The 26,564-nt window shown below is 38.6% G+C and overlaps 3 protein-coding genes across 3 annotated transcripts; 1 reads left to right on the forward strand and 2 right to left on the reverse strand.

Moving 5' to 3' along the window:
• Positions 1–464: 464 nt before the first annotated feature.
• Positions 465–11,257, forward strand: LOC125879481 (germ cell-specific gene 1-like protein). Its single transcript, XM_049561392.1, has 5 exons — positions 465–768; positions 3,297–3,344; positions 7,559–7,711; positions 10,669–10,780; positions 10,954–11,257. Exons 1-5 carry the CDS (start codon positions 465–467, stop codon positions 11,255–11,257), a joined length of 921 nt encoding a protein of 306 aa, XP_049417349.1.
• Positions 11,258–14,990: 3,733 nt separating this feature from the next.
• Positions 14,991–17,006, reverse strand: LOC125879394 (protein NATD1-like). Its single transcript, XM_049561247.1, has 3 exons — positions 16,805–17,006; positions 15,911–16,029; positions 14,991–15,831 (listed from the first exon to the last, which is right to left on the reverse strand). The coding sequence occupies exons 1-3, from the start codon at positions 16,956–16,958 to the stop codon at positions 15,715–15,717; spliced, it is 390 nt and encodes a 129-aa protein (XP_049417204.1). The 5' UTR covers positions 16,959–17,006; the 3' UTR covers positions 14,991–15,714.
• Positions 17,007–17,660: 654 nt separating this feature from the next.
• LOC125880055 (dehydrogenase/reductase SDR family member 7C-B-like) lies at positions 17,661–26,118 on the reverse strand. Its single transcript, XM_049562289.1, has 7 exons — positions 25,963–26,118; positions 22,041–22,218; positions 21,819–21,931; positions 20,670–20,880; positions 20,471–20,563; positions 19,649–19,807; positions 17,661–18,372 (listed from the first exon to the last, which is right to left on the reverse strand). The coding sequence occupies exons 2-7, from the start codon at positions 22,201–22,203 to the stop codon at positions 18,167–18,169; spliced, it is 945 nt and encodes a 314-aa protein (XP_049418246.1). The 5' UTR covers positions 22,204–22,218; positions 25,963–26,118; the 3' UTR covers positions 17,661–18,166.
• Between the last annotated feature and the right edge of the window lie 446 nt (positions 26,119–26,564).

Consider the following 26,564-nt stretch of genomic DNA (forward strand, 5'->3'; position numbering starts at 1 on the left):
TTTGACATGACATGCAGGAAAATCAGGGGACTGTAAACTTGCACTGGATTATAATCTAAGCTCATAGTAATCTTTTTTTGTTATTAATATGCTCAAAGGAAGTCTGGGATATAATTTGCCATTTGTAATGGATAATATTGCAGGAAAAGATTTGTAAGAAGGGGAGGAGCGAGGATGGGGTTGGACAAGCAGCAGAGAGTGAAAGAGTTCAAATGAAGCTGAGAAAAGCAAAGACTGCCATGGGTTTCTATTGTTTCTGTGGAAGTGGAGAGAATGAATCCTTTAATCAAGGTGGTGCTGCATCATTAGAGCCGGCGGAGGGATGTACAAAATTCTCACCCAAGGAGCCCCAACGAGATTATGAAGATTTGATATATCTGCTGGGAGGCGAAACACGGTGGCTACATATCGAAAGCCAGGATTAGTTGCCTTTTCATTTCATTTCCTCTGGCCTGGCCTCGACCATGAGGCTAGAGCGCGGGCGGCGGGCTTCTCTGGCGCTCACCCTCAACTTTGTGGCGTTTGCTTTTGCCTTATCAGCGGTGACCACCAGCTACTGGTGCGAGGGGACCAGGAAGGTGGCCAAACCCTTCTGCACAGGACCGCCGGTGAAGGTGAAGCAGTGGTTCTGCATCCGCTTCAACAACTCCAACATCAACGACAGCCGGTTGGTCCAGTACATCTTTGAAACCGGAGAGGAGAAGTTTCTTTTAAGGAAGTTCCACACAGGAATATTTTTCTCTTGCGAGCAGGCCGCCGACATGAACGGTAAGCCTTCAGCTTCAGCTAGGTGTTCGAAAGCAGGAAGTGATGGTGGAGGAAACAAAAATCTGACTCCTGTGTCAATCTCAAGGTTCCGAATCTCAGCATCATTATTACCAAGACCATCTATTCATTGGTGAATACACTGGATGTATTTTATCTACAGTAACCATAACACTACTTTATTTACATCCATAGGTGTAGATGTAGCAGAGTACTTTTACTGTGACAAAATTAAAGATATTTACACCATAAATTGATGCAGAAAAGGCACAAACTGTGCATAAAAATTCACCAGAATGCAGGAAAATAAGGATTTGATACTGAAATTTTTCTGGCGGTGGACCCCAAACTCCCTATTTCATATGTGTCTCCCCCAGTGTATAAACAAAACCTACAAATGTTTTTAAAACTATGACAACTTTTTCCATGATTTACAGCATTTTACTTTTTTTGCTGTATTTATGTGTATAAATAGGGAAACAATCATTTGTACAACCTTGAACTAACCTGTAGTAATGTTTTGAGTGATCATGTCTAAAAATATGTCCAATTCTATAGCTGCTTGTGTCACTTTTTGTATGGCAGCTTTATACTTTGTTATACATTCACAATGGTAAATAAGACCATAGCATTCATTGGCAGTATAAAATGGTGCTAAAGAATGCATAGAAAGTCTTTAAAAATGAATGAAAAATCAGCCTAGAGTCCCGTTGATTTAAGGCTGTGAGATGTTGCTGCAGGTACCCATATAAATGTCTTACATATTGCATCATAGACATGAGTTATTCACACACAATCGCCAAGTTTAATCAACATTAATATCAAAGCTAAATATTAACAAACACAACATAAAACTTACCTACCTGTATACATTTTCTCTGTTAAACATTTAACCAGGAAATCATATCGGAAGGTAAGTTTGCCTGTAGTCTGGATCTTTATGAGTGGTGGAGAAAGTATTCAGAGCTTTTCAGAACATAAAAGTAGCAATACCACAGTGTAGAAACACTGCACAGAGTCCTGCATTCAACATGTGACTCAAAGTACCAAAAGTAAAAGTACTGATTGCACGAATGGCCCATTTCAGAGATAGTGCTGGATTATAATTACTGATGCATTGTGTGTTAATGTTGCTGCAGGTAATGGTGGAGCTTACTTTAACTACTTAATATATTACTAGGTATCTTAACATATGATAATCCATCAGGATTTATTTGTTGTTGTGTTTTGTATTAATCTTAATCTGCAAAGGTAAAGCTGTCATATACAGGTAGCAAAGTTAAAAAAAAGTATATCATTCCAAAATGTAGTGGAGTGGAACTTTCCCATGCTGCATTATTACTCTTCATACTGAAAGTATTGCTTCAAAAGATGATAGTAGGTCATTCTGTAAATAAAACTGCAGCAAAAACATAAATTAGACAGGTCTTGTCATAATGCTACAGTTCTGTACGTTCAGGTTTACAGTAGATAAAGTTATTGTTAGCCTCTAGGAGAATCTCCACTGATCAGAAAATTACTTTAATGACTTTTTCATCAGGACAGGGCAGTGAAATTGATGACTGGAGTATTGCTAACCCCCTCCAATGCACCTGTCATACATTCAGATGTACAGAGGTTTTTTCAGAATAATTTGGTGGATCAAAATATTTGACATGAACTTTTTCTAGTGGAGCCCCGCCCACTTTATACCCACAAGAAGAGTTTTGAGGTGAAAAAGAAAACATACAGAAATCTCTCCCGTGAAAAACCTAAAATACAATGAAACTGTCGTTGATTTGTGTGTGTGTGTGTGTGTGTGTGTGTGTGTGTGTGTGTGTGTGTGTGTGTTCATTGAAAAAAATATGTTTTCAGGTCCTTTAAGATTCCCCTGAGCTTCCATCTTTCAAGTGTAATTCCAAGTAACAAATAGGAGTGAGCAGAATGTCTCTGTGTGTTTATCAGGACGTGTAATTGTTATCCAAATGCAAAAAAAAGGGCAGATGCATAATTCATACTCCTCACACATGTATTAGTAAGTCAGAACTGGGTTAAAACCATTTCTCTTTGTGTTGCATGCAAGCCATCCCATTTGGCTTCATAAGCTCTGCTAATAGTGAAGAATAAGATTGTCTATGGATTTGCATGCAACTTACTGACTTCTATCAATATGACTGGTATACAGTGTGCAGGTCACCTTCTCAAGAACACAATCTGATAAAGGGCTGACTATCAAACGACTTGTTTGTTTTTTGGTTGTTGTTTTTTTCTTTTTTACTCATTTTCATCTGAAATTACTGGAACAATGCTGAATAAATTGGATTTTTTTTTTTTTTTGGTTAGTACAGTAAAGTGTTGTGCCACTTTTAAAAACAACAACTCAACAACTAAGATTTTATAAAAAATAAGTCCATATATTTCAAGAAAAATATTACATAACATGCTACATTTTCCTCTCCATATTACAAGTCAAGTTTACAGGCCTGTAAAAAATTTAAGTAATTTCTTTTTACAACAGCTTAATTTTACTGTAGTTTTTCTTCTGCTCACAGGTTTCGACTGTCGAGACTTCTCAGAGATTGCACCAGAGCATGAAAGAGGTAAAGTTATTAAGTTTGACATTTTAAACTATGAGCAAATGTTTGGTTTGAACATTTATAGAGAAACAGAATTGCTTGATGTATTCCTGAACACGGTAACATTATTTAGATGGATATATTACAGCATGGCTACCTAGATTTCATTATTTACCTTGACTTCCACTGTAGTCAGGGAAACAAGCAAGTTTTAGTGTAAATCACCAACCAGTGTCAAATCAGCACTGGAATACGCTAATTTTGATTTGGTTATTTTGACACAATATTAAAAATATTTCGGACACCCCTTTTATTGGAAGTAGGCCTAAATGTAGCCCACCAACTCAGTTCAGATTTGTTTAAACTTTTTATACAGACCTCTTAACATAGGACCACACTCAGCATGGGAGATGAACTGGTAAGCTTCTACTAAAATGTAAAACTGGGATGTGTCTAAAATATAGAGCAGCCCAGTTAGCAAATTATGAAGCTATACTGTGAGCTTTTAAACTCCCACTCACAATACTGTAGTAACACTATCCCCGAAAAAACTATTAAAACTATTTATTCCCAAATTAGGTGAACAGCACTTCCCACTGCACCAGCTCTGGTCACAGCCTCTGAAGCACACTATCCACAGAATTCAAAATTACCAATATACTTACTGCCTTTAAACTACAAATATTTAATTTATCACAGTTCTCAGTGTCCATACTCACTCAGAAACTATGTGCAAGGTGTCTTTTCTTTCACACGCGGCAGTAGGCTGACCAAACGTCCTCCTTTGCCTGGACATGTCCACTTCTGACGTCCTCTCTGGGGCGTCCGAGGGGTGTTTATAAATTGATGATAATGTCCGGTTTTCCTTGTGTGTGTGTGTGTGTGTGTGTGTGTGTGTGTGTGTGTTAGAGTGCGGCACGGCCGCATATTTCTGTCCGAACCCGTCTGAACCCGACAGTCATTCTGTATTTGTATGTCTGAAACCGAACCGAGCCCGACATTATTTAATGACTAAAGCACTGAGTTTGTGTCACACAGTTGTTATGGTTACAAGCTATTTGACAGGCCGGGTGTGCACCGTGGGTGCTCCGCGGAGAGAGAGACCTCCGTGTTTGAGACGGGAGTGGGGAGCGGGCAGCGGGAGGTCCGAGACTTCCAGCGAGGGGAGAGGGAGAAATAAAACAAAATAAGATAAAATAGGAAAAACCTGTCTCCCTCTTTTATTTTATTTTCAGCATTTAATCAACATGGAGGCTGGCGGCGGGAGGTCAGAGGCTTCCAGTGAGGGGAGAGGTAGAAACAAACAGCCTATGTGTGTGTGTGTGTTATGTTTAGGTGTTGTCATGTAAATAACAGTCCCCAAGCAATAAACAGGACAGACAATAGGATTTTATTTATTTTTACATTACATTTTCACTGAAAGCTGACCGAATCCAACCCGAGCCCGAATACAATTTATACATTTTTGACCAAACTCGGCCTGACCCGTCAGGTAGGCCTGCCGTCGGGACCCGTCGGGACCCATCGGGCTCAGATCGGGTAGCCACACTCTAGTGTGTGTAGGCTATGTGTCCCCTATCTATAGGGGCCTATCTGAATTTCTGTCTTTGAGAGATATTAGTTTGTAATATAACTGAATATTCTATCCATACATATAAACTTTAAATATATTAAAATTATAAGGCATCTTTGAGTAAACGGCGAGTATCATTTAAGTAGGCTATCTCATGGCCGGGCCGAGTGTCCTCTTTTTTGGAAATAAAAAATATGGTCACCCTACCCAGCAGTCACTTCTCTTCCATCCAGCACACGGTTGCTAGCTAACTAAGCTAAATAGCCACCAGTGGCTGATCCTGACCTGGTTTACAGTCAGGGTGGGATGTAAATGTAAAATTTTATTTGTCTAATATAAATCACTGAAAGAAGGTTCATTTGTAGTTCTAAACATATTCAGGGTGTTTTTTACTCAGTTTTTGTCTCTCCCACAACGTTATTCCTCTCTCCTACAGTAGCCGTTACAATTACATGCATATGGACAATTATGCAAATTAGGCGATGACGTCATTTAGCGACTTCTAGTGACTTTTAGGATAGCCAATAACTACTCTTCTTACTGAGGAGTTGGCAACAGTGCTAGCCACAGCTCACCTGGTGCTCAGAGTTCATGTAGCTTAGCAAACCACTGACTGAAAATGGCGTCAAATACGTTCCTCTGGTACTTTAACAGAGCTACAGAGTGACACACTGATAATAATTGTAACAATATGAACATAGTAACTGTAACAGGTTTAATGAACTTACAAACAATATCTAGCATCTCTGTGTTCACTTTTAACCAGTGAGATAGCAGAAGTAGCATTAAGCTAGTTATTTCCATAGACTGTTTGTGGTTAGTCCTAGTGGCTACTCTTGGTGGCTAACAGCCAACACTGGTTCTTTTCAAAAGTAATTTGACTTCAGTTTAGCAAATACTGATTTATTTTTTATCACATTTTTAAATAATGTGAACTAGAAAATCACTCGTTATAAAATAAATTCAGCAACATACCTTGAAAAAAGAAAATAAGTATTTACTCATTAGAGCTGAGAATGTGTTCATGATTTACTGTACTTTCTTTGTATTACAAAATGAACGCCAAACGTTATTTCTTTTGCTACTACTTTATATTACTATCACTGAAGTCTGCTGCTAAATTCAGCATCATGTTTCACTCAGAACAATTTTTTAATAAATCGGAAGTAAAAAAAAAACGTGTAAACTGCGTCGTTAACGCAGACGAGCGGAGGAATTATGTTAAATATTTGCTGAATGTGTTAGTATCTCTTAATAAGTCATCATAAATCATAAATCATCTTTAGAAGGAGCAGATGTTTACCTTAAGTTAGCTCAGGCCATGTTAAATTCAATATTTTAATGGAGCGAGGCAAGCTATTTGGCAGAGGTATGATTTTTTTTTTTCAAGATACTTTTTGGGGCATTTTTGCCTTTGACTGATAGGAAATTTAAGTGTGAAAGGGCGAGAGAGAGAGAGAGAGAGAGAGAGAGAGAGGAAATGACATGCAGCAAAGGGCCACAGGCTGGAGTTGAACCCAGGCCACTACTGCAAGTGCCTTGTACATGGGGCGCCTGCTCTATCCACTAAGCCACCGACACCCCTAAGAGACTCATCTTTGATAAGCATAGATTGACATCTAACAACAGGACTTGTATGTTTAAGGACATTCAAGGTGTAGGAAATTGTAAAACCTACCGCAATATACATGTCTTCACACTAAAACTCTGTATATTTGTCAACCAAATACAAATGAATGAAATAAGATGTGAACAAATTTAGTAGGGTTCTACATAGAAAATGAGAATTTATTCATTCGTCATGCTGACAATGTCACAGCTAGAACAGTTCTACATTTTGGATTGGTATGAAACTTCCCTGGGTGACTTATCGGAACAAAAGATTAATACAACTACAACAATTCCCATGGTGCATTTTGGCTAAGTCACTGAGGTTTGACTTAATGTAGACTGGAAACCAGACTAATATGCAGCTCATGTTTCATTTGCTCTGGCAGATGTGTCCGTTCATTTCCGTTCAGACAGTTTTTTTAGCAAGGTTGGCCTGGGCTGCGCCAATAACAATGATTAATCTACAAAAGGGTGTCTCCGATACGATGACCGATAGTGCATCATCTGTCTCTGTTCTGTCCAGCACAAATGCACCAGGCTCATGAAACTCAGATCAAACTGTCAAACTAGGCATAACTGATTAAATATGAATCAAGATTATGTCACAGTGTTGTTTATTTCCCACCTAACATATTTTAGTGTACTGTTTTACTTCAAATTTGACATAGTTTGTGACCAGGCTGACATTTTTTTCCTGCCCGGACCAAGCACAGTTGGTCAGTTAAGATATCATTAAAAGAAAAAGTCAATCAATTGGAAACATTTTACTAAACAAAAACCTGCACTGCACTGTGAGGTCTGACCTTTGTGCAACTTGCATGTTACGAACAACTAGCATCAGTAGCATCCGCCCAGCAGCTGCTGCCCTGATTTTATTAATCTGTCCGGTCCCAGACAAACAGAATCAGCTCTCCAGACCTAAAAGGAGCAGACCTGTTGTACCCACATGCATCCAGTCAAGTGGGATTATTCATTGGCAACGGGGTATTACGAGGACAACACAGCTCAATTCTGTCTCTACCCCCACCCTCCACCCTGTTTTCTGCATCCCCAGGTGTCCTGTGGTTGTGTATCGTGGCTGAGACTCTGTACCTCACCCTGCTCTTCACAGGCGGGGCTCTGATGATTCTGGAGCAGTGCCCCTGCTTCAGTATCATGAACAGACTGAAGCTCAGTGCCTTTGCTGCCTTGTGCACTGCCCTGTCAGGTACCACTGCTGTTTTCTTCTCTTTCTGTCACTGTGTCATCAAACAGATGACAGCAGGTGTGATGTTGGACCGGGTGTTTCCACTTGTTTGATTCACAGCAGCTGACATAGACTTCCAACTGTCTCGATAAAGACGCTCCACATAGCAATGCCACAGTGGGTCTGACCGGAGTCACAGTTATACAAACACAGCTCAGAGGCAGAAATAATCTGACTGGCTGAGGTTAACCTCAGTGAGTATCATTTAGCTTGCTGGCCTGCTGAGCATCCAAATGTAAAATAGTCACTCTATTCTCCAGGTGATAGTCTCGTTCAGGTGCTGGAAGGACCCATAGACGAAATGAAACCACATTTTTATACTATTTATAGTAGTGTCAGTAATAACTATTCAATGCTTTTATATCCTGTGATCACCTCTCTGTATGGTAGTTTGCATTGCTGGTGGCGGAGTCCGCCATTTCCACCCTTATTTGAAATTGCCTTCACACACGAAGGAAACAATGCGGTGTAATTTTATGTCCCTGATATCAGCCTCACTGTTTGCTGTTCTTATTGCTGCTACAAACCCAGCAAAACATGAGCAGGCATTTATTGTGAAGGAGTCACAGGAAATACAATGTAAATGCAATGTATTTGTCACAGAAAAAAAAATACATCAATTAATTCCAATTTTCTTTTAAGTGAAATATGATTTTTAAAAAGATGCATTTTACAGTGGTATAACAAGAATGAAATTTAAAAGGCCATTGAAAAAAAATATTTAATTTATCAATGTATTAATTATTTAAATTAAAGCTTCACCTATTGAGGATCAGCTCTGTCACTGAAATTACTTTTACAGTTCTGCCTCTGAAATGCTCAGTTTTACACTGAGCGACTACCGCTGGGATCACTCAACTAAATCCAGCCGGGCTGAACCAATCAAAGGGGTGAAACCACAGCAGGACAGCCCGCCACAGGATGTCAGTTTAAACTGGACACATTAGAGCACAGAAAAGAATTTTCTTGATTCCTGCCACAAATCTGGATTAATAAATTCACTTTCCTGTTTTTGAAATAATGTCTGTATTTCTAAATCTTCAGTTTAATCCTTATTTACCTGTAAATAAATGCAGTATATATGTGAAATCAAACAACCCTCAACTCTGTGTGGGTATTTTCCCTAAATTATCCAAACTAATTATTTAAGTAAGATAAGAAAATTTGTCTTAATGGTTATATGTTATGCTTTAGTCTATTCAAATCTGATGTATATGAAATCACTTTATTTGGCTTTTATTATGGTTTTAATGCACTACATTGTTGTTGTATGTAGATAGAAGGGCATTTTAAGTGTTTATGATGACATATTTTCTATTACTGAAAAAGTCCCGACACACCTGAATATGTGACAGGTGTGTCAGAGAGAAGAAATCTGCACAATCTGCGCAAGTTACTATATTGTCATTAATTGTCTATTTATACACTGTCAGATGCACACAAGAGAAATTATAGTTGTCTGCATTATATGCCCTCATATCTGCTACATTATAGTGTGTTATATACCATTTCTTAAATGTTTTAATGCTACTTATAAATGCTTAATAGGCGGGGTTAAAGTCATACAACTCTATAGTAAAGATGGAGCTGTATTTTAGGTGAAGACAACTTTGCTGTAAATGAGGAAGAAGAGGAGCAGGGCAGCAGGTCAGGCTGGTTGATGGTCAGTCAGCAGCAGCAAACACACAGAGCAGCTAACTGAACTGCATCCACTCACTTCCTCGGAGGATTTGCTGGTTTGTGGACTAATCGGATTGGAGCCGGAGCAGCGGTTTTGGGCTGTGCCCAAGACCTGCCCAGAGGAGCTCCCTCCCATCCCCCCCTGTTGTTATGAGTTAATCCCAAGAAAAGCAGCTGTGGAGAGGCAGGCTGCTGGATGAGAGAGGGTCAGGATAACAGAGAGGCCGGTTCACCTCCACCCGAGTCTGCAATACAGTTTTACTGTCAGTATTCATTCCTTAAAGATTGCTCCTCCCATTTATTTGTGAGAAAACTGTAATATGAGATCTATCTACTCTGTAAAAACCCAAATTCAGGACAGTAAAATCAACAAAAGGTTGTCAGTTTAAAGTCTCATTTACTTAAAGCTGCACTAAATTGTTTGTAAATTAACAATAAATAGATGATTAGGTGCAATGTGACAGATGTCATGTGTCACTAAAAATGATCACATGAGTGGTTTCTCATTCTTTTGGTTTTACAGTCAACAACTTTACTGTTTAAGTTAATTATCACTGTTTTTACAAACCATGTTTCCTTTTCAGCAAAAATATCTCTGACACTGTACACCCACTGTACCTGCTCAGCAGCAAACAGCAGACAGACATAGTAAGAGACTAGCTGGTGAGCATAGTGGAAGATTTAGCAGCTAAAGAGACAGAAATTTTCCACAGGAGTTGGTAGAAACCAAAAACAGAGCTAAAAGAGAGAGTGTTGGACTTACATTCAGCAGGTGGACACAGGGATACGGTGCCCCTCCATTCAGATTATTATCTTGTGAGGACAAGTTAATTATGTTGTGTGCATAAAAAAACTAACTTGTTCTCACAACATAAATATCTTGTGGGAAGAAGAAATCATGTTTCGGGACTTTAGGGGCTCCATACAAACAGGACTCCAAATGAATGATTATGTTGCTCAGTAACTGCTCAGCGTTTAAATATAGTAATCTTTATTTTTAATGAATTGCCTTTCAAAACAGTTTCAATGTGCTTTACAGGTCAATAATTAAAACAGACATGAAAACAACAACTTTTAAAAGAGCTGATAAAAACACTTCAGTATATAAAAACGTAAGAAATAAAAGACGGTGTAAAATCAGGAAAGGCTCTCCAATAAAAGTATCTTCTAAGAAGAGCCTTTAAAGTAATCCATAGGATCTTAAAATCTATTCTAAAACACATTCCTCTTGTCCTCAGGCCTTTGTGGGATGGTGGCCCACATGATGTTTACTACCATATTCCAGCTAGCTGTTGCTATGGGGCCAGAAGACTGGAGACCTAAGACCTGGGACTACAGCTGGTCTTATGTGTAAGCACTTTGTATTAAATGTAGTCACACTGTCAATGTAGAGACAGATAGATAGAAATACCCGTATAGATACATAGATAAGACATATCCCTGTTAATTTGTCTATTTAATAGAGTTCCTATATTTGCAGCAGAGTGACTTTAATCTAACAATGTTTTCAAACCTCTTCTCAGCTTGGCGTGGGGCTCTTTTGGCACCTGCATGGGCTCTGCAGTGACGGCGCTCAACAGGTACACAAAGACCATCATGGAGTTTAAATACAAGCGGCGGAACATAGAGAAGAGCCTGATGATCAAGCAGACAATGATTGAGGAGGACCTTCCAGAGCAGATGTGGGACATGTACCTGACCGCTGTGCCCGCTGACGCTGAGGCACAGGTAGAACTGCCGGTCAATGGCCACAAGCCCTCCACAGGAACAACATTTGAGGTCGAAATGGACAATGAACCAGAACCACAAGGAGAGGCATATTGTTAAAAAATGGAGTCCGTGCCCCCATGCCCCACTGCAACAGTTTTCAGGGTTGATTTCCTGGACCTAGATTGACTCTTGTTCCTGGATTTATATTTTTTAATACAGGAGATATATTTGTTTGTTTTGTTGCCACACATCAAAGGTTCGTCTGGGACACCAGAGCCCAGATTCTTATATTTAGAAAACAATGTTACATGGTCGGCTTTGACACAACATGCATTTCATCAAATCTTTCCATGTGATATTATTTGTGGGAGGAAGGGAAGACGCCTGCGATTTCAGCATCTTCACACTAATCTGTGGAAGCTGCAGGATGTGCAGGCTGCTACTGCAGCACACATCATATACATCTGTTTCAACTTTAAAGATATTTTCTTTGAATTAGCCTTTTCTTTAGCCCATGTCGCATCAAATTTTATATGTGTTGCTCTCTGGAAGAGGCACAGTCATCCAAGGTGGACAAATTCTCTCAGTGAGAAAATACTTTATTGTACCATCATAGATGGATTACCGAATGGACTGAAGGGGCTTATCGCACGACTGCATGCAAACACAAAACAACTACAGAGAGCCACAAAATGACTATGCAAAATTATTGGAAAGAGATGCAAAACAACAACAGACACACAATATGACCACAACAAATCCAAAACCACTACAAAGACGCACAAAATAAACACAAAGACACAAAAAAATGTCCTTAAAGTCCTTCTTTGACACCTATTAAAGTACGTAAAAATACTTAAACCAATAATAGTATTTTGTTTATCATGGTTTACCTACATAAAACTTGAAAGAAAAACGCTGAAAAGGGGCTGGAAGCAGCTGTACTCTTCCTCCCTCATTGAGAAATTCTGGATGTGGCCTCCACCCCACCCTGTAAAAGAGCGATGCACATCAAGATGGCTGCCGTTAGCAACAAAGGAAACACTGGAAAGACTCAGGCATACAGTTTTAGCCTCAGTCAGACCCAAATTCAGCTGAGGAGTCTGCTGTGCACCTAAATAGGCGACCAGCAAACATATGCCCGTTTTACACTGCCAGATTTTCCGCGAATGTTGGGCTGTTTTGCCAGCAAGCTGCAAGTGTTCAGACACACAGAGCCGGATTGGCGAGTTGATTCAAGGCGCCCAATTTTTCGCCTCGTAGGGTAGTCATATTGGCGGAACCCTTTTAGTTTAAACAGACCGAGGCGGCCTTCTGCAATGGGAGGGGCTGTTGAAGACTTGTGCGAGAAGTTGTTGATGACGCCGCACGTGCGATCCACTGGCGGTGGATAAACAGGAAACAGCTGATAGCAGGAATTAGCAAGCAGCTAGTAGCAAGAGGGAAACGCAAAACTGACAGACACTGTAAAGATGAGCAACTGGGGAGACAAGGAATTGCGCGCCCTCCTTGTCCTCGCAAATGAAGAGGCCATTAACCGTCAGATGACGGGGATGGTGAAGAATGGGCCGGCTTACGAGAGAAAGCACAGAGCTCCCGAAGGACTGACTATCAGCGGCTTCCCTCCCACGTCACTGTTTACGTCACACGCTGAGCTACATGTTTTGTTACTTGCTCACGCCCCCCATTGCCCCGAAAAAGGTGCATTCTGTGCGCCAAAAAGTAGGTAGGTGGCATTTTCCCACACTCCCCGATTTTGTTTTTATACTGCCAATGGTGAAAAAAGACTGATTGGGCTTTCCTGCAAATTTGCACAATTCCGATCTAAAACGGGCTATAGGCTATCAGACAGGTAAGTGTAGTCAGCATCTTTTATTTCTTTATGCTGTTTGTTAGCTTGTATGCTAACTGGCAGTGGCTGATACAGTGTGACTAGCTGTGAAACATACAATAATGTCTGCCACGATGGGGTCTTTGGTAGATAGAGGAAGGAAGCTCCAGGGTTCAGTTTACATCCAAGAGTTGCACTCTACCATGTTAACTGACCAAGCTTTCACTATGCTAATGCTCACCCTGCTCTCTGTACTGACAAGTTCACTCTGTGGTGGAGGTTTCGGGATTCTTTGCTGGTGTTGTGTCAAAGTTTGGTCCCCCTACAATATGTGTTCCAGTATTAGACAACAATTGGTTGTCATAAGAGTGACGTACCTAATCTAGTTTACCTAGCGTACGTTGGAATCTCAGATTTTGGGGAAGTGAACAGACATCGCCCCCAGAGGAATGTGAAAACACCTCTACAGTGACTGCACCGATACCAGCCAGTATAGTCAGTGGTGTAGTGGTAGTTGATCAGGTTGGTGTACTACCACTAGATACATGCATATGTTTGCAAGGAGGAAGTGGGTATACTCACCTACATTTCCAATGTCTTTTTCGCTGATAGGTGGGTATACTGTGAACGGCCAAAGAAAGAGGTGGGCATACCCTATATACCTGCGTATACCCTCCACTTCACCACTGGGTGTAGTCAAGGTCTGACAATTTAGGGAATATAATTTTTTAGAGGAGGGGGGCTTTAAGAACACACAGAATGACCACAAAGACACAAAAACAACCATATAGGGACAAAATACCCACACAGACACACAAAATGAACATGACACAAAAAAGCTTAATCATTTTTAGTTGTTTCTCTTTTTTATGTGTCAGTCTGGGTGTCTTGTTCTTATATATAGGAGGGGTGGGAAGCCTTTTGTCATTGTCTCATAATCCCTCCATGCATACCATAACACATCCGAGGAGAGAGATTATGCTTGTCAACAAACTGTACATCTTCTATGTGTCTGGAGCCGACAACACTGTGAGTATTATAATCATGACTGTTATTCAGGAGCAGATGGGATGAGCTGATGTCTGCGCTCGGCTCATCATACAGCTCATATGGAGCTGAGAGGATGAGCCGGCGCTTGTTGCTATATTGATGATCTCTACTTGGCAGGCAAATTTACGGTACGTACATATGCGAGGACGTCTGCGAATATGCTTGGGAAATGGCATTAAAAAACTTTTTTCCCCCCACACTTTTTTTGTTATACATGTATAATATTTTAACAAAATAACATTTTTATCCATGCTTTGATTCTGTCACTGATGGTTTAAAAACATAAACATTATGTCCGATTTTAGATCAGGAATTTGCTTTTTAGTCAATTCACATACCTTTAAACCGCCTCTGATGGTCACACTTCTCTCATGATTTATCTTGGACTGACACTTTTTATTGGTCAAATGGTTGTTAGACATTTTCTACTATGAGATATAAATCATACATTAACTTCACTGTACCAGACCAAATGAGAATGAAGGGTCTTTAATGGAGTAAGACTGACATCTATTGGATCAAAAGTATATGATAGGAGCAACTGGGAAGGCTTGTTTGTATTTCTAACACAACACAGAAATGCATTTCTGTATAATTTAGTTATACAGTATAGGCTACCTGTTACTGAAGATGTAAAATAAAATTGTACTCAAAACATACTTCTCCACTGGGGCAAACAACTCCACCAAATTCAATTAAAACCTACATTTTTATTCAGTCACCTCCGAGTGTCACGTCTGTTATATCTGCTCATCTCTTTGATTATTTGTTCTTACCAGAGGCATCATTCGACATATCGTCCCCTGCAGACAACCTGACACTGAGTTATTATTTCTCCTGCTGTGGTGGCAGAAACAATCTCATTAGGCAGCGAGGATCCAAGATATAACATGCAATTTCATCTTAGATTCTGGGCTCATGGGGACCTCGTAGCTCAAGGAAAATTCCAGTTTCTTATGAAATGGGTATTGTTATTTTTTATTTTTTACATTTTTTGCACCATGATATTATCTTGTCATACAGCAATGCAGTGACGATATTCATATAGTTGTTGTGATTGGCCATCAACACTCACACCGGAAACAACCCACCCATCCCCTGATAGCAAAATACTCAGTGAAGAGAGACTGCATTTTAATTAACAAATACATCTTACAAATACATTGTTTTGTTTTTAATGTACAGACATTATCATTAACATCATGCCTTCATAGATTTGTCCATGTCTTCTCCTGATATTAAACAATTAATAAATATTACTACTTTGTGAGAAAATCTACACAGACAGATACAGACACAATAATTTAAAAAGTGCAATCTGATATTAAAAAAGGATCAATTTGCTTATTTCAGATTGAAAAAACAAAAAACTGAAATAAAATCAATATCACGCAGAAACACCTTCATTGAACCCTCAATTTCTTTTGAGAGATTTTGAGTAAATTTACTCATAATTAATAGGCATTACATTTATGTTCATTACAAAGTAATAAAAAATATACTGTCCCTAATTTTAACAGGTTTAATCAGGCATCTATATAATCTGAAATATAATGTGAATTATGACTTTTAGATGACGCAGATCAAGTACGACATGTTTCACATCCTCCATTTGGCCTCTGGAGCACAGCACAGTTATTTACATGAGGTTATAGTTGATTTGAGGTAGAAGTACTGGACCAACAGGCTGCAGTCAAGTGATGATGAGTTCTTTATAATTTTTTTCAGGGTTTTCTTCAATGTATTTGTTTATATACCAACAGGAGATATGAGCCTTGAGGTTTTCTTCAACCAGGAAGTCCATGGCAGCCTGCAACAGGAACATTAAATAAATTAAAACATCATTACAGCTTTTTAAAACCAACTGATGCCTGAAAAGTTTAACTTACCTGTGACAGCACTGCAGCAACACCCTGGCCCCTGTATGTCTCTGGTACATAAGTTGACATTAAGTCCACCTCTTTCTCTCCAGTGAATCTGTAGTGCAGCACCGCACAGTCATGGCCACCTGCAGACGGAGGAAAAGAAAGACCAAATTTAATCTACTCGAATCATAATAAACATAACACAGCTCCTTGGGACATCGAAGATAAAAAGGGACCCCAACATGAGCAAATTCAACATCCAAAATCAGCTATTTACTATGAATTATTGAATATTGAATTAAATTGAGTATTTATTGAATTAACTATTGGGTTTTTTTTAATTGTGGGAGCAATTACAGCCTCTTTTGTTTAATTTTAATGCTGTGAGGGACATTAGGAGGATGTTAAATTCTGCATGAGGCCCCAAAGTGCCCTTAGCTGCCCCTAGATTAACATATTGATAGACATTTTTAACAGCACCAAACTCCCTCCAAGAATAACGTTATTTAAGTGGCCCCCACTTCAGCTGTACTACTGTGGCCAACTAGTCAAAAATGTTCTGAAATGTATTGTTATGGCATACATAATGTATGCCGAACTGTTAGGCGGCTGGAAAGAAATTGTATAAAGTACACGTCATGCAGATCAACCATGCGATCTTTGCCCTTAGGCAAACTCACATACAATTCCTATATTTCTAAATTAAGTTTCGTTGACTGTTTTCTTTCCTTACAGAAACAACATGGTCAATATTTGAGCAGAACTCCAAAAAAACATGTGTAAAGAAACTGCTGCACACTAACAATAAATTATTCCATCGCAAAGATTTGTGTTTCAGTAGGCCACGCATTGGGCACCGGGCTCCCTTACAGGATCTCCCCCAGCACCAGAGCGTCACACCCGGCTCTCTCTGCTTACCAGCCCCGCTGCTCGGATAGACAGTGAAGCGCCGGTTCTGTCGGTCATGTTCCACCGTCAAACTGCAGCCGGACTTTAACGTGCTGAAGGCGGCCGAATCATACCTCAGTCGGACATTTAACGCAGTGACTCTGGACAATATTTTATAGGCCATTTATACATGAGAAACACACATAAGACTGAGTAGCATGGGGTAGTAATTGTAAAGGTTGACCACTAGAGGGCGCCACATGCACATAGGACAATAATTAACTTCCTCATGACCTTTCCTTGACCTCTACACTACATAATAAACAGGTTACACTGTTTTTAAAATGTGGCTTCCACTGCTTAATATGTAATTATTTATTACAGCCACCATGTCATGATAAGAAATGTTTCATATGTTTTGACAACAAATGTACAGAATGTAAGTCTGTCTGTTGACGCTTCACTTTACAGTTCTGTAATTTACAAATAATTTTCAAGAGAATGTTCTGGAAAGAGCTGTGTAATTTGGTATCAATTGCAGAGAAGACAGCAAAATTATTCCATCATTACTCTTACAAAAAAAAATCAATTGTAATTAACTGCAAGCATAACCAAAAAACATTCTGATAAAAACTGAATGATGAAATAAATATTTTGGGTTTGGTTTAAATTGAGCACTTCTTAAAAAAAATCTAATTTTCTAATATAATTAGTACCAAATGGACCTGTAAAATAAAAAAAGAAAAAGAAAGAAAAAACATTTTCTTATATCAGCATGTAGTCCTGGTGCCAGCGCTGAACTGTAGTGAAAATGTAATTTTAACTAGAAAAAATAAACAATAATAGTAATGATATGAATTAAGATTAAGAATAACTTTCACAAAACTTGGGCTTACACGACATAAATACTTTTATTCATGTTCTCAATCCACAAATACAACAACAGATACAATGTTTTCTCTATAATCAACTATTTTTATGTAAATTCTGCACTATAATGATCATTTTATGTTTGTTAACCTGCAAAATAAACAGAATGCAACTCTTTCTGATGGACAAACTATGGGAAATCAATGTATAACTCTATATGACATGTACTTCTGATGTCACTTCAACCTGTTCTTTACAGGCCAAATGCCCTATGGACATTTACAAAAAAAAAAAAATAAAAAAAAAAAAATAAAAATAAAAATCAGCATCTCTACAAGTTTAAGACGATATTCCTGTCAAAACATTTAAAATCCGCACTTAGATGATCTGAATGCAGTCTGGGGGTTCACATCTTAATTGTAGCCTAAAAGAATTATTATTTTATTATTTTATTATTTTATGTTGTCTGCATGGATGAATAGGCGCTTGTGAGTAACTTCACTGGGCTGTACACCAGCAGCACTACATGCTCTCAGAGGCAGCAGCGTTGTTCACTCCTGCAGCCATCACGGCAAAGAACACATTAGGGAAGAAGGATCTGGTGTAGATGGCCACCTTTGGGAGCGAGGGAGCAATTACCACCTCCTTCCTCTTGTTGCTTAGGGTCTTCACAATCTCAGCCGCTGCCTCGTCAGGAGAAACGCCGAGTGGTCTTTTTGTGTACAACACTGCAAAGAGCAGAGACATAATATGGTTTTTATTTATAAAAGTATTTCGACAACATCATCTCAGTAACTTTAAACTTAACCAAAGTTTATATATATCTATTTTACATATTTGTTGTATATCAGTGGTGGAATTTATCTGAGACATTTATTATACTGAAGAACGTAAGTCTGATGTACTTGTGATTGAATGTTTCTATTTCATGCTACTTTATACTTCTGCTCAACTACAGTACAGAGGGAACATATTGTACCTTGTACATCACCACATTCATTTAACAGCTCTAATTACTTTGTACTCTAAAGTTCAAGATTTTATACCTAAAAATATGATCATTATGTATAAAATGCAGGAATATTAATGATACTTATACATTCATAAATCAGTACTAATGATAATGATACTTTAAGTACATATTGCTGGTAATAATTGAGTACTTTTACTCGAGTATGATTGTGAATACAGGACAAACGTTTGTATTACTTGACATGTAATGGAGTTTTTTAAATTGTGGTATTACTACTTTTATTTTAGTAAAATATCTCAATACTTCTTCATTTCACTGTTTTTTTTTTTATTTTTATTTTTCTCTGGCTATCAAATAAAGGTAAAATGCAAAAAATATATATATTATATATAAATATAATATATATTTTTAAATTTATCAAGTCATGTCTAGATATAATAGTTGTGGTAAATGTGTCTAAGAATATTTTTTAAAATTTTTGTTTTTATGACCGTCTCATTTTTGATTTTATAGATTTCTTTTTTGTGTTTTTTTCCTGGTAGGGATGGAAGATAAACACATGTTTATACCAGGGCAAAAATCAACTAATACAATTCAAAAATTAGCACCATGTAAGCATGATATCAGCTTAAATATCAGAGGTGATAAAACTTGGCTTTAAATCCAGAGCTCTTACACGACAGGCCTCGAGATCAGGTAGTCGCAGGTATGGTAGATGTAAGAGTCACCTTTCCATTTCAGTTTATATTGATCAGTAAATGACATAAATAACCTGAGAAACATAGTGATAATTTTGCCTTTAAGGAAAGGGTCAGCTGGCCACCAATAATTCGTCCTCTGTGTGCCACAAATACCCACAGAATGCATCAAATCTGTCCTTTAATTTGTCAAAGACCAAAGTGTTGTTAAAGGAAAATCTGGTCCTGATGATGTTTCTCAACCAAAGGGCAAAATCAATCAGAATCATCCTCTAGGGACCGTGAATATATGGTAGTTATCAAGGTAATATGTGTATGCATGATTTCACTCACATGACCAGAAGGATTTGGAGGCAGCTGCGTCTGCGTTTTCAGATGATGCAGAGGGGCTGATGAAGGTGTGGTTGATGGTGCTGATGGAGATGCCGTACTCTTCCACTTCAGCTCTCAGGCAGTCAAAGAAGGCCTGGACTGCATGTTTAGAGGCTGCATCTGCAAAAATATACAAAGTAAAACACAGTATCTTTATACAACAGCCATGTATGCCCCATCACTATTTTTACCTCATATGCCTCTACTAAGCTCTGCATGTGCTAACGGTATGATGAGATGATTTTGCTGAGTCTGTTTCATTTTTCTTTGCCTATCATACACATTATTGTTATTGTTTTCACTTTTATTATTTATTCATTTATTATATATGTTGTTATAGTATTTATTGTATAAAACATTTGTATTTCCTGTGTCAAAAAAGCAGGTCTATAGCCATGCTAATGTGTCTGTGAGGCTGTCATTAGTTCTGCCGGTATTCAGTCATAAACCAAAGCATTAATCCTGCTAAAAAATGCCGACCTGATGATGGCGCTGGATGAAAAGTCAGAGGATCACCAAAGTTTTTGTTTTTTTTATCATGAGGGGGAATTAATGTGGGAACTAAAATCTTATGGCAATTCATCCAGTAGTTGTTGAGATATTTCAGTCTGACCCCAAGCTGTGGATACAAGATACTGAACCCTAAAATGCTCCCAATAGCTCCCATTGGTGTGTGAGTTTGTGTTATACAACTACAAGTCCATTTTCCACTTTCTGTACACTAGACCCTCAAATAACAATCATACTGTAAATGTATTTCCCTTCATAAACCTCTGAACTCACATGCAGTGCGAAAAGGCACGGCTATTTTCCCCTGGATGCTGTTGACCAGGAACAAGTGACCAGTTCTCCTCGAGATCATGGAGGGCAGCAAACCTGAAACAGAAATGTTACAATTCACTTCAAAGCAACAACAACAACAACAACAACAACAACAACACTGTTATACTCTCACAGACTGAAATGTGTTTCTATCATCTACCTTTGACCAGTGTGGCCGGTCCAAAGTAGTTGTTGTCCATCAGTAACTTGTCTATCTCCAGAGACACAGTCTGGGCGGGTGCTTTGACCTTCATGCTGCTGTTGAAGATGAGGATATCCAGGCAGCCGTAACACTCCAGGATCTCTGAGATCACATCAGGCATGCTGTCCATATCTCCAAAATCCAGCAGCACCAGTTTGGAGGGAAACGTCTGGGAAACAGTGATAACAAGGAGGTACCTTTAGTCAAGTACAGTTTTGAGGTACTTGATCCATATTATGCTGATTTATACTTAAATTCTGCTACACCTATCTGTCAGCTGCAGTTACATTGATAAAGTTTAAACCAGTGGTTTCCAGTCTTCTTTCCTTATGACTTACGTCTTAAGCCAATTTTAGACCAAAGATTCGTGACAAGACGAAACCGTTCTAGAACGTTGCAGAGAAAAGTTGTAGTGGTGTGAAGTGGCCGCCTGAGCATGACTCAAGCTGGTCAAATTGCCGTGGCTAGTTTTAGAATGTATTGTCATTTGTATCTAAAGCCTATCAGCTTATAGTGAAGTCTGCTGGTCAAGTCATAACCACAGACGGCGTGCTTGCCTGCTGCTGCAGGTGCTCCATCCCCACCGACCCCCCTGTTTCCATCCTCACACACACACACACACACACAGTCATTGACTTATTATTTGGCGCTGCTTACTTGTATTATTGTGGCATATTTATTATGAATACAGTCCATCTGATATTTGCTTGGTGTATATTTTTCACTGTTTCATCATTACTACAAATGCAACCATAGCCAGTATCTCATATCACTATCCTCATTCATATTTTAAGAAGCTACAAATTATATTCAGCCACAAAATGAGCCTGAAAAGCTGCAAATCATGAAAGAAGAAAAGAAAGTTGTTGCATAGAGATGATACACCATCTCATCTAGTTGCACTGGTGTGAACCGGCAGGTTTTTAGAACGATGCCGAATGGCGCATTGAAAGTAGTCGTCTGTTTTAACTTGTCTCATCACAAATCTTTTGTCTGGGGGGGGGGGGGGTCCAACCCCTACTTTTACTGTTGATACCTTGAACATATTAAGCTGATAATTCTTCTGTACTTCTACTTGTCAGATTCTTCAGTATATGGTATACTCACTAAAGTTGGGTCTGAGGCGTTTGCCAACTCATCTGCAAGTTCCTCAAGTTTCTCCCAGCTCTTCCCACAGAGGATCAGCCTCGCTCCTCCTTTGTGAAACACGCCTGCACATTCTGTTGATACGTTTATTTTTAAACGTTGAAAACAAGACGATAAAATCAAATGGATGATCAGAGTCTTGGTACTTTGCAGAGTAAGTTCTTATTTGTTTAAGGACGTTACCTTTCCCAAGCCCAGATAAAGCATCAGTTATAACCACCACCTTATTGCGTACAGATGTTTTGGACAACAGACCCATAACAACACCATAGAGGTAGAAAAATCCAGCTGTCAGCACCACTACAAATGGCACCAGGAGAACAGTGGTGGTCCACACTGAGTCCATGTCCTGCAGGATGTCCTGAAAAATGGGCAGAATTAAAATAAAACAAAAGGACATATATCTTTGTTATTGCTTGCACATTTTAAATGAATAGTTCAACATTCTGGAAAACACGCTTATTTGCTTTACGTTAGATGAGAAGATTTACACCATGCTCAAGTGGTGTCATCTCATCTAAATCTGGGGAGGAAAGCAAATAATTGTATGAATATTAGCTAAAGGTATTTGTTGTTAAAGTATGCTCAGTGATTTGAACATACTTCATAGATGGAAAATGATTTCTCTGATGATAGGGATGAGATGAGATGGGATGTCAAAGACCACTTCGGATCTAATGAGTATGATTTACATGAAAAAGGAGCGTTTCATACCCAAAAGCTCTCCGGCTCCGTAACATTGGAATCCATCTCACCCTGTACAACCATTTTTAAATCTAACTATGCTTACAAGTCTGAAATAAAAACAGAGAAGACATCTTTTAACCATCTTCTTACATTAGTAATCGAAAGCAAAGGGTAAATGACAAATACTGCATCTTGAATGTATCTCTATGACATTTGTGCCTACTGGATTGTGTACAGTCTACAGACAGTCATTGGTGCATGAGATAAAATTACATTTCTACATCCAAAACTGAAAATAAGATTTGTTTACATGAATTGTGAATGTAATTATAATTCAAACATAGATGACACAAAGACAGGCAAAACAAAAACAGAGAGAAACCAAAAACACACACAAAAGAACCACAAAAATACACAAAACCACACAGTATTGCAGAATGACCACAGACCACAGAGACACATAACAACATCAAAGAAACCAAAGTGACTATAAATTAACAAAAAAATATTACAAAGACATATGAAACCACCACAAAAAGACACAAAATGAAGGAGAGGAGGAGAAGGAAACAAAACTACTATAAAGACAGGCCAAACAAAAACAAAGAGACACGAAATGGCCACAGAGAGACGCAAAACAACCACAGATGTAAATAAGAGACACAAAATATCCACAAAAGGACATGTCATGTCATCACACAGAGACAAAAGTCCTACAAAAACAGGCAAAACAAAAACAGAGACACAAAACTGCCACAAAGACACACAAAATTACTTTAAAAAGACACAATATTACTATTCCCTCTATTAGAGACACCAAATGACAACAAAGAGACACAAAACAACCACAGAAGTAAATAATCATTAAGAGACGCAAAACCACCATAAAGGGACACAATGTCACTACAAAAAGAAAAAAAATACTGCTAAAACAAGCAAAACAATGACAAAAAACACAAACTGTCCAAAAGGAGATGCAAAACGATCACGAACAGACACAAAGTCACTACAGAGAGATGTAAAATTACTAGGCTACAAAAAAACAGGCAAAACAAAGACAGACATAAATAATTAAAAAAAGAAACAAAACATCCAAAAAGACAAATAAAACAACTACCAAGAGGCACAAAACAACCACAATGGGACACAATGACACAACAAAGAGACAAAATTACAACAACAATAGGCAAAACAAAATCAAAGAGACCACAAAGAACCACAAAGACACACAAAACTGCCACACAGAGACAAAACAAACCAAAAAGACACAAAATGACCAAACAGACACAAAATCACTCAGGGCCGTAAATATAGACAGTGCAGGTAGTGCGGTTGCACTGGGGCCCATTGGGTCGAGGGGCCTGTAGAGAGTGTGGGCCCTTGCAAGTGATTCAGATTGCCACATTGAATTTATTCCTGTGTTCAAAGAGGAATAATGAAAAAAAAGAATGTGCCTGATTTCAAAATGGTGCCACTATTTATGTCCTCAAAAAGGCAAACCCATGTACAGTACGTCATGGTTTACTCTTTTATTTATTTATTTTTTAAATAGTCAGTAGCTAGTTAAAACAAAATAATATGCTTTTTCTACATACACTTCAAAATCTATAAATAAACTATAAAAAGTATTCAATTAAATGTATGTAAATGTTGTCCAATCAAGTCTCTATTTGTGTCAAGACAATACACACACAATAACGTGTTCTAAGGCCCATCATTGTAGTGTGCACTGGGGCCCGTCGTAACGTCCTTATGCCATTGAACTCACTACAAAGAGACAAAAAATTACTACAAAAACAGGCAGAACAAAAACAGAGACACAAAATGATCACAAAGTGAGATAAAACAACCACAAAGGGACACAAAGAAAAAGCAAATACTACTAAGACAAGCAAAACAGCCACAAAAAGACACAAAATATTCACAAAGAGATGCAAAATGACCATGAGCAGACACAAAGTCACTACAGAGACAAAAAATTATGACAAAAACAGTCAAAACAAAGACAGAGACACAAAATGACCGCAAAGAGGCACAAAGCGACCACAAAGACATGCAAAACAACCACATACGCAAATAATTGCAAAAAAATACAAAACATCCAAAAAGAGAAGCGAAACAAAGAGGCGCAAAACAATCACAGTGGAACACAATGTTGCAACAAAGAGACCACAAAAAAACACAAAGACACACAAAACTGCCACACAGAGAAACAAAACAAACAAAAAAGACACAAAATGACCAGAAACACATGAAACGAACATGAACAGAGTCAAAGTTGCTACAAAGAGACATAATATTACTACAAAGAAGGCAAACGACCACAAAGAGACACAAAACAACCACAGACATAAATAATCACAAAGAGACACAAAACAACCATAAAAAGACACAATGTCACTACAAAAGGAAAAAAAATACTACTGAGACAAGCAAGACAACCACAAAAAGACACAAAATGAACACAAAGAGGAGCAAAATGACCATGAACAGACACAAAGGCACTACAGAGAGACATAAAAGTACTACAAAAAGAGGCAAAACAAAGAGAGACACAAAATGACAGCAGACACACAAAATAACTATAATAATTACATAAGAGATGCAAACCAACCACAATGAGACACAAAATCACTTTAAAGGCGGCAAAATGACAACAAAGGGAGCCAAAACAACTGCAAAGAAAGCAGGAATTACCACAGAGACAAGCAAAATGGCCACAGAGAAACACAAAACAACCACAAAGAAGCTAAATGACCACAAAAAGACACAAAATGACCACAAATTTTTCAGTTCTTGCTCCCATGGCTGGGGAGGCCTTTTACATGTCTGTGACTGGGGGGCCATTGTCTCATGATCTGTCCATGTGTCAATGGTGTCTGTCCTTCATACTGTTGGAGTCATAGAGTATCTTTCATAACGGCTCTGGAGAGACAGTCTTTCCTTCATAAAGTGTAATCTGTTGGAAACTGCTTGACAAGGTCAGTTTTTTGTCATCGGATGATAAAAACTGACATTCACATGTTCTAGATTTGTCCGACCAGGAATCTGAAGATAACCTTTTGGTTTAGGTTTACCATGCCGAGCAAGCACCAGCTGTTTGTCTAAATATAAACTGCCCTAGAAATAGATACTGTATCTCTCACAAAGACTCAGCGCCACAGAGTAGTTGCCACATTATTCCTCAACAGAGTCAAGAGATAAAGAAACATAATCAAAACCTGAACAGGTCAAAATATACAGAGCACTTTTTATTCTATACAGCAGCTTTGTAGAATAAAATTAAAGATAAGATCAAAGTGTTAAAGCCCTCCAGTCAGTTAACAAGGTGTCCTGGCACCTTGCACAAGTAATGGAGAGCTGGACATGTCTAACTGACCTCAGTGTTGTAAGAAATGAAATCCCAGCCAACACTTACTGCTTCTCAGGCCTCTGCAGGTGCTCTGGACTCTGGGTTTATTCGTCTCCTGAGGAGCTGCACGCCTCAGCAGCTCATTCACAGAGCTCCTCCGACATGACAGCCTGCAGAGCTGCCAGAGCAATACTCTGGGATTTGAGCTCTTTTAATAGCAGCACAGCTGAGTCAGTTATTTTCCATGTATGTTGTCGACATGTTATGTTTAGAGTGACAGGAGAGGGGGCTGCTGGGAAAGAGAGGTGTTTCCATTAGCTGTTGTTTGGCTACATTTGGGTTAGATTTCTGATGCCAAGAAAAACACTTAGAGTAGTGCAAAACAGATTAAACAATAGATGCAATCTTTTTTTGAATCATGCTTTTTAAAATGATCTGTGTATTCAGCAGCTGTAGGTAGCAGGCTTTGAGACTAAAATCTCCTTAAAAATTAGCAAAGGATAGTCTGCCATATAATCTGTGTGAATACTACTAACTCTAAAACACACAATTCTCCAGGCATGGTGGCAGAAATACTAACAAACACCAACATTTACAAAACCTACATTTTTCATGCCCCTAAAGACCCGTAGTTAATTTCTCCTGATTGGGCTATAGACATTTATTAA

The sequence above is a fragment of the Epinephelus fuscoguttatus genome, linkage group LG19 (genome assembly GCF_011397635.1).
Source record: "Epinephelus fuscoguttatus linkage group LG19, E.fuscoguttatus.final_Chr_v1".
Lineage (NCBI taxonomy): Eukaryota > Metazoa > Chordata > Actinopteri > Perciformes > Serranidae > Epinephelus > Epinephelus fuscoguttatus.

What these genes read in the sequence shown, in the direction of transcription:
- LOC125880055 (XM_049562289.1), bottom strand. Translation starts at nt 22,203, where the DNA reads ATGGACTCAGTGTGGACCACCACTGTTCTCCTGGTGCCATTTGTAGTG. An exon ending in TTTATCTGGGCTTGGGAAAG is followed by an intron (nt 21,932 to 22,040) that starts GTAACGTCCTTA and finishes ACGTATCAACAG; the next exon opens with AATGTGCAGGCGTGTTTCAC. An exon ending in CTCCAAATCCTTCTGGTCAT is followed by an intron (nt 18,373 to 19,648) that starts GTGAGTGAAATC and finishes TGCTCTTTGCAG; the next exon opens with TGTTGTACACAAAAAGACCA.
- LOC125879394 (XM_049561247.1), bottom strand. Translation starts at nt 16,958, where the DNA reads ATGGCCTATAAAATATTGTCCAGAGTCACTGCGTTAAATGTCCGACTG. An exon ending in CTATCCGAGCAGCGGGGCTG is followed by an intron (nt 16,030 to 16,804) that starts GTAAGCAGAGAG and finishes CTCCGTCTGCAG; the next exon opens with GTGGCCATGACTGTGCGGTG. An exon ending in TTGCTGCAGTGCTGTCACAG is followed by an intron (nt 15,832 to 15,910) that starts GTAAGTTAAACT and finishes TTCCTGTTGCAG; the next exon opens with GCTGCCATGGACTTCCTGGT.
- LOC125879481 (XM_049561392.1), top strand. Translation starts at nt 465, where the DNA reads ATGAGGCTAGAGCGCGGGCGGCGGGCTTCTCTGGCGCTCACCCTCAAC. An exon ending in TGCACCAGAGCATGAAAGAG is followed by an intron (nt 3,345 to 7,558) that starts GTAAAGTTATTA and finishes CTGCATCCCCAG; the next exon opens with GTGTCCTGTGGTTGTGTATC. An exon ending in GACTACAGCTGGTCTTATGT is followed by an intron (nt 10,781 to 10,953) that starts GTAAGCACTTTG and finishes ACCTCTTCTCAG; the next exon opens with CTTGGCGTGGGGCTCTTTTG.